The 7,798-nt window shown below is 40.8% G+C and overlaps 1 protein-coding gene across 2 annotated transcripts; it reads left to right on the forward strand.

The window, feature by feature from the left end:
- The first annotated feature begins 2,427 nt into the window (after positions 1 to 2,427).
- csnk2b (casein kinase 2, beta polypeptide) lies at positions 2,428 to 7,102 on the forward strand. Of its 2 annotated transcripts, none has more exons than XM_076012013.1 (7): positions 2,428 to 2,551; positions 3,156 to 3,235; positions 3,447 to 3,549; positions 3,847 to 3,962; positions 4,178 to 4,253; positions 5,214 to 5,403; positions 5,552 to 7,102. In XM_076012013.1, the coding sequence occupies exons 2-7, from the start codon at positions 3,164 to 3,166 to the stop codon at positions 5,640 to 5,642; spliced, it is 648 nt and encodes a 215-aa protein (XP_075868128.1). In that variant the 5' UTR covers positions 2,428 to 2,551; positions 3,156 to 3,163; the 3' UTR covers positions 5,643 to 7,102. The 2 variants fall into 2 exon arrangements, with proteins under 2 accessions (XP_075868128.1, XP_075868127.1); XM_076012012.1 differs by having other exon boundaries at positions 2,454 to 2,609.
- The last annotated feature ends 696 nt before the right edge of the window (positions 7,103 to 7,798 follow it).

The following is a 7,798-nucleotide window of genomic DNA, read 5'->3' on the forward strand; positions in this document are numbered from 1 at the left end:
CCTATTTCTTTCTGACTTTGTGGTCTCCTGCAGATTGTGTCTGTTTAATGTGATCAATCAAAGTACTGCTGCTCAGTGCTCACCACACTTTTTTTTTTCTTTTTTGATTATCAGTGTTTCTGCTGCTTGCCCAAATAGGCAGTCATTAAGATAGTGTCATTTATCCTGACATGCATTTGACCTGCTCCGGCATTTCATATTTAGCTTTTATTTTTGGTCTCATTTTGTTCAGTAGTATTTCATAAATCACTCCTCACCCAAGTTCTTCTTTCAAAAATCAAATTTATCCGCGTAGTTTAACCCCTCATGAGTTTTGTTTACAGTATGACGACTGTATTGATAGCTTGTTGGCTTTATTTTAACATTTTTTCTCAGCGACTTCCATTTGTATGGAAGAAAAAAAGTCATGATGGGATTAGGAAAGAAAATGTTTTGACTTTCATACAATTGTTTATGCTTCAATAGGTAAATGGATTTGTTCTATTAAGCACTCCTTGTAGTATATATATATATATATATGTATATATATATATATATATATATATATATATATATATATATATATATATATATATATTAAAAAAAGAGGTCCATGCTCGCTGTTTTAAATCCTCTTTGTGTTTATTTTCTTTGGCGGGGTGGGGAAAGTTACATGTGATGCAACAGAACCGGTACTGTGTCTGGACCCAGAATGCAGGGCTCAGTTGAGTATTGTACTATGATACCCCTCTCACCTCACCCCTTCTCTTGTGGAGCTCCCTCACCTGAAGAAGGACCTGCCTTCAAGAGCTCCTTCCCTGAGGAAGTATTTTTCAGAGCGTGGGTTCTTGGGATCGCTGGGCCACTCAGTGGCGTCCATCGATCCGCTCTAATTGAATTACGGGACAATGTTGAAACGATGAAAGAAAACAGCAAACAATCGACGGTTAATAATTTCCAAGGTTTTGCTCACAGCATTTTTTTTTCGGCAACCTGGAGCGTTGGTGAAATATTGGGTTGATGTAGGAATAAACTGGTAAGCATAGTTTGCATCCATCACAAAAGACATTAAATGGCGCGCAGCTCGGGAAATGAGTGGAGACGACATCCATTGTGAACAGAAATCTATGTTTGCATCAGTTTTTTTTTTTGTCACTGCTGTAAGTTGGGGTTTTGTTTGTTTACTGACAAGTTTTGAAGATTGTCTCTGGGACAGTGTGAGTTGGGCATTTGATGACTTTGTGTACATGCGTGTGTGTTTGCGTGTATGGCATGTGTGTAATTCCTGGTGTCTGTGTAACGGGGGACGGGGGGGGGGACGGGGCAGATGGTTGAGGTGAATGGCAAGAACTTTCTGCCTTGTTTTGCCCACACTTTTTTGATTTAACAAATATTATGAAGACCGTTCTACTTAAATACATCCACATATATACATTCAGCTGTGTGTGTATGTTCAAGACCATAATGTGGCAACCACTCAGCCTGTCATGTAATTAATTCAAGCACATATGCTTCAACAGGCAAGTGAAGTTGGGCGTGTATTCACTGACTCAAGCATGAACACACACACCCATGGGTGCGTCTCCGCCTTGCCTGTAACTGGTTTATTCATTAATGGCTGTACACTTAACACTGGCTCAAAGAGTGCTTCATCTTTTACTCAATGTTGATGTGCGCGTTATTTTATGTACCCATGTTGAGAGAGAACAAAAGTAGTGTATTCCAGGAAAAAAAAGCAAAGATTGTACAATGTATCCAGCATTACTGAGGTACCTGGAGTGGTTCAAAGCTGTTTTTAACATATATGGTTTTATTAATGGAACCGTGATATACACACATGTATGTATATTGGTATGTATCTAAGTTTTGTCTACCCCACCTTACATTCCCACAAACAAATGTTGCCATTTTTAGTTTTAAGGGAGCAATGTACAAGCAGAGAAGTGTCTTATTATAATAAAGTTATACAGAGAAGGCAAAGTTAAATAAACTACTTTTGATTTAATGGAAATGTAATTTCATGTGTCTTTTTTTCCAAAGTTGCAAAATTTATATTATGAGTCATCAAAAAGCATCTTGAAACCAAATGTGTTTTCATTCACTAATGATAGGCCACCACATCACTGCAGGGGTCCAGAACATGTGTCTGCTCAGTGGGGAAATAAGAAAACTGACAACAATGCCATTGTTTTCAGTGTGCTTACTTACCATTAGATTAATCTTAAAGCGAGCTTAAAACTATTTTCAAATTTAAAATGTAACCACGTTGGTAACTTTAGCAATCTTTTTGTTTAAATAAAAAATATATTTCTGGTATTTGAGGTGAAGGGTAGGGACGCGATGTTGTTTATGCTCTGTAATTTTCTAATGCAGAAATGCTTAATAAAACAACCTTTATCACATATTTTGACGTTATATGAAGACCAGGACCTATTGAGAAGTGTCATACCCGTAAATATCGGAGGAGGCAGTAATGTGGCCATATTGAGCGACGCATCACGGGGCGGAAAAGGAAAAACGTAACGTCGGACGGAGGGTGATCTGGGGGGTGGTGTCCATTTTATTTACACCGGTGAGCTTGCTACATTTTACATCTGTCGGATTTCTGTGCCACGGAGGTGGGCTGTAGGGTAAGTTGGCAGGTCAAATCACCTGCGCGGTGTTCCCATAATAAACACAGCGCTGAAGTCTTCCTGTAAATACAGCGCGACTCTGACTCGAGGCCTTGTTCTACGGTGCGCCATATTGGCTCCTCTTTGCCTCCTAGCCGCTAGCTGAGCGAGCTAATCTAAGCTACACTAAGGAATCGCAATATTTTCGTACAACGCCGTTATTTTCTTGTTTCGGGCGACTGGTTTCGACACAAAACACATTGCACAGTTACTGTATTAACCAGTTTAGCGTTGGTGAATGTAAAATACAATAAAAATATAACGTTACCTAAAGCTAACTAACTAGGCTAGCTTTTATTAGTTTCGGACTGTCCCTGTCGTCCTGCCTATGCTCGGATTACTATATAATATATAACAATCGGAGTATTCTTAGGCAAGACTTAACGCTAAAATACACATATTTTTTGTGAAGTAACAACATTTTTATTATTGTAATAGTGTTCAGTGTTTTACGTTGAATACAACGTTGACGTTAGTCTAAATATTTTCACCTGTGTTGTAAAGGTCTAGCGATGAGCAGTTCAGAGGAAGTGTCATGGATCTCCTGGTTCTGTGGACTGAGGGGAAATGAATTTTTTTGTGAGGTGAGTGCTTGAATTCTGTTGCATATGTGCACAAATATAATGGTCATACAACGAACCATAAAATGAGTTAAATCCCTTTTAATGATGAAAAATTGTACTATAGATTACTACTTGTTATTGGACCCCCCCCCCCCCACACACACACACACACACACACACTGTGTTATGACTCATATTACAAAGTACTAATTTTTTGATTTCTCTTTCTAAGGTTGATGAGGACTACATCCAGGACAAATTCAACCTGACGGGGCTCAATGAGCAGGTTCCCCACTACCGCCAGGCCCTAGACATGATCCTCGACCTCGAACCAGGTCTGTTTATACATTTAAATAAAAACTGTGCTATTAACATCTTCATTTACGGTCTCATGCTTTCAGTGATTATTGTCAAGTTTTTAGTGGAAAGATTATTTGAGTCTGGAAAAAGAAGAAAAGTCACTCTGTGAACTCAACATTGTGGCTCTCCATTTCCCTCCTGCAGGATTTTCAAAACTTTACAAGGCATTAAATTCTATTGTTAATCATTCTTCACATGGTCATCATGTTATCTCAGACCTTCACCACCTTTCCATGCTCTTCCTCTGAGTCACGGTGTTTTTGTGTATGCAGATGAGGAGCTGGAGGACAATCCCAACCAGAGTGATCTTATCGAGCAGGCGGCTGAGATGCTGTACGGCCTCATCCATGCACGCTACATCCTGACAAACCGAGGCATTGCACAGATGGTAGGCCGCCAGCCAAACACACTATGGAACCTGTTATGCTGCTGCCTTTGTGCCCTTTGATAGACTTGAAACCCTTGTCCATTTGTTACTGTGACATTGATACTGGATGTACTGGAAATACACGTGCCTCACATTTGCTTTACATCTTTACAAGAGTTGTAACATGAGAAGGCGGCAGTGTTTTTGACTTGTATTTTCTGATTTGTGAATTGCAGTTGGAGAAGTACCAACAGGGAGATTTTGGCTATTGCCCTCGTGTGTATTGTGAAAATCAGCAAATGCTTCCAATCGGTGAGTGATGATAAAAAATTTCAGAATGCAAAATTTAAAACACATTTGACTTTCCAACCGTGTGTGTCACCTATGAACCCTTTCTCACCACAGGCGTCCTTATTATTTGCCTTATAGTTTGCATATATTTGTGAAAGAACCTTTTATATGTTACTTCTATGCAAATATTTATTTGAATTCAGCAGCAAACCAGCACGGATGTAACAGTCAGAATTTTGTCAGTAAAGTTAGACTTGTTTTCAGTTAGACTCCACACTAAACTCCTTTACCTTTATACTGTATCAAGTGGAGCTGCGCGATTAATCAATTTTAAATCGAAATCGGATTTATTAGATCAATTTTCCCTCTCGCATGCTTGTGGGCTGTGCGCCTCTAGCAAAATGTGACAGTTTTACACTTTATTCATTCATCGTTGTTCAAGATGATAGAAAAACCTTTCATTTTTAAAGTGATGTTTGGTGAAAGACAGTTAAGGTTACATGTCACTTTATCCACAGGGGGATTCATTTGTGTTTGCTTCTTAAGTTTTCACTTTATTCCCAACTACGGGAACTTCATCTTTGTTTAGGAAGAACCTGTTCATCTTCAAGTGAAGTTTGGTGAAAGTGAGGTTCTCGCTTCATTAATCCCAAGGGATTCATCTTTGTTTGGTCAAGAACACTGTAAACGTTGTCACTTTACTAAACCCAAGGAGGATTTACACTATCTTTCAGTTGCACTTCATTCCCTATAGGGAAATTTGTTTGCTTTAGTATTTTTCTTTAAAAATAAAGATAAAACATTTGAAATTACTTTTGTAGTTTCACCCCAATTTTTTTTCGAAGGAATCACCAACAAAAAATCAAAATAAGAAAACAGGATTTTACTTTTGTCGAAAATTGCCGAGCCCTAGTATCAAGCAATGAAATCTGCTGATACCATTATATCAGCCTCACTCTCCCCCGTCCTCTCCATCCACAGGTCTGTCAGACATCCCAGGCGAAGCCATGGTGAAGCTGTACTGTCCTAAATGCATGGACGTCTACACACCAAAGTCCTCCAGGCATCACCACACAGATGGAGCATATTTTGGCACCGGCTTCCCCCACATGCTCTTCATGGTCCACCCTGAATACAGGCCCAAGAGGCCCGCAAACCAGTTTGTCCCGAGGTTAGTGCAGTCAGCCACAGCTGAAGGATCTTTTTTATTTTTGATGTATCTGCATGTGGGCCCTTTGTTGCAAAGTTTGAGTATGTTTTATATAGCCCACCCAACAGTGTTGTTTAGAAAAGCTCACCCATGTCTCATGTCACACCAGGCTGTATGGATTTAAGATCCACCCCATGGCCTACCAGCTGCAGCTGCAAGCCGCCTCCAGCTTCAAGAGCCCCGTCAAGGCCATCCGCTAGAAGAGACTTGGAGCGAAGATCTGCTGAGTAAGCGGGAAGACGGGAGGAGTTGGAAATCAGCAGGGAAGGGGGTCGCCTGCATGCCATAAAGCATGTCAGTTGCCCCCTTCCCTCCGTTTTTTGGAAGACTGTATTATTTTTTGTTTAGATTAGGGCAAAGAAATTTGGAGTGTGAGCGAAACATAAAGAAGGCACAGCCATGCTTTCCTCTACAGACAAAACACATACATGCACTCTTGTAGGAAATAAATGATTGAATGCATCCACACTGCAGGGAGTCCCACGTATGTACCTCACCAAACTGGTCAGTGCCAAAGGCTGTAGAAAGTCAAAGAGAAAGTACAGTGAAGCAGCGGTTCCATATTGTTTCTGCAGGAAAGGTGCAGAATGTGATGAAGATGTGTGAAAAATGTGCACTGGTTCTCTGTCTCTTCTGCATTTGGCACAGTTTGGTACCAAGTGGTGCGTCATTGGCAACCTCCTCTAAAATACCCCCTCTCTCCCTTACTCCCAACCCAATGCATGTTCACTCAGGCTGGCATTTGCAGAGGCAGGTGGATGGCGGGTGTGTTTCTCTGTCAAATTACTATATCTCTCTTACGTTTTGCTGTTTTGTGGTGTTGTTGCCCAAAGCAATGAGTTGAATTTTGCCTTAACTTTTAAGAGCAGACACCAAGATCAATCTTTTCTCCCTGAAGATGCACAAGTAGTTTTCTTTTTAAGTTAGAGGTCAGTAAAAAAGAAAAAAAAGACAAGAAAATGAATCCACAAGGCTTTCTGATATGTCAGGACAATTGTAATCAGCCCGTGTGATTGCTCCTGCTGTTTCTCTGTCTGACGTCTGTCTGTCTGTCTGTATTGGTTGTAAAAATGTAACCTTTGCTACATCTCTGTGAGAGGCTTGTCCTGCCCCGTAAAACAGTAGCAGGCTTCACCACGACTGCATCTCGACAGCTCGCATCCCTCACTTGCTTTATCTCCCCCTAAAAAAAAAACAAAAAAAAGTTTGTTTTGGAAAAAGCACTCTTTGTTTCCAGTCACCTGACGGCAAAACTCAAGATGCAAACCGGTCCACCCTAGATCCAGGCGGAGAAAGAGGAATCTAGACAATCTGAATCCTTCTCGAGCTCACTTCACCACTGCACTGATCCCACCAGGTTCCCTCCAACAAACACACACACTCATGTTCAGGTTCAGAGACGGTCACAACACCAGCCTCCTCCCCCTTTTTTTTCTGTTTGGTTTCTCTGTTTTTAAAGCGCGAGGTACAAACACGCTCCTCACTTCAATTCTGTGTGACTGGAACAGGTTTTGTTTTATGGTTTTTCATGATACAGGAGAAAGTGGTATTTATGTGTCCAGATTTTAAACTAATGTTTATCTGCGTTGTTGTCTTTCTGCAACCGCGGAAGGGTAAGCAGGATTCAGAACTCTCAATAAACTTCTATTTTCTTTTCATACGCGTTTGTTGTTCTTTTTTCTTTTTTTTTCTTTAATGTTGCTGCAAATCTGCCCTTTGGCCACTTGGGGTCAGTAGGACGCTGGATAAAAGTCTAAACTTTCTTCTTTTTTTTTAAACCAATTTAATACGTAAAGTAACTCTACAAATACACAGCAAAATGGATGCAAGTCGTACACGTAATGTCAAAAAAAGGTCCATGTTTTGTAAGATCTGTACCTCTAATTGGTGATGAGGAATGAGGGGCGGTTGCGGTGGCATTTCCTAAGACTGAGTAATGGCGCTGGTCAGGAAAAAAACAACACACAGAAAACGCAATAAATGAAAACAGCTGAAGATTTTCCGTTCAGTCAGTTTAAAATATCCAACAATTTTTGGTCCTAAGTGTCAATACAAATGTATATTTGGCTTGTGTCACTTGTTTGCGCAAGTAAAGTCATCAAAACAGGACGAACACCTCGAGGTGCACATTAGTAGTAAATACCTAGCTAGGGCGTCCCAATGCGTGACTCACGCAGTGTGTTTCCCCCTCAGGATGTTGGTTGGCTGTCTTGTGCAAAACGGACTGTTGGGCTTGAGTTGTCCATATGGCTGCACCCTGTCAGTTTTTCCAGAGGGAAAAGAGGAGGAGGCTCCTCCATGACTCAGGATAGCCTCAAACCACAGTATGGGACCTGCCCTTCGTCTCCACCCCTCG

This window comes from Nelusetta ayraudi, unplaced genomic scaffold (genome assembly GCF_046127955.1).
Source record: "Nelusetta ayraudi isolate G7.1 ecotype Tasmania unplaced genomic scaffold, CSIRO-AGI_Nayr_v1 ptg000135l, whole genome shotgun sequence".
In the NCBI taxonomy this organism is placed as follows: domain Eukaryota; kingdom Metazoa; phylum Chordata; class Actinopteri; order Tetraodontiformes; family Monacanthidae; genus Nelusetta; species Nelusetta ayraudi.

Coding starts and splice junctions, on each gene's coding strand:
- csnk2b (XM_076012013.1), top strand. CDS start 3,164: ATGAGCAGTTCAGAGGAAGTGTCATGGATCTCCTGGTTCTGTGGACTG. Junction 3,550..3,846: donor GATCCTCGACCTCGAACCAG/GTCTGTTTATAC, acceptor TTGTGTATGCAG/ATGAGGAGCTGGAGGACAAT. Junction 4,254..5,213: donor TCAGCAAATGCTTCCAATCG/GTGAGTGATGAT, acceptor CTCCATCCACAG/GTCTGTCAGACATCCCAGGC.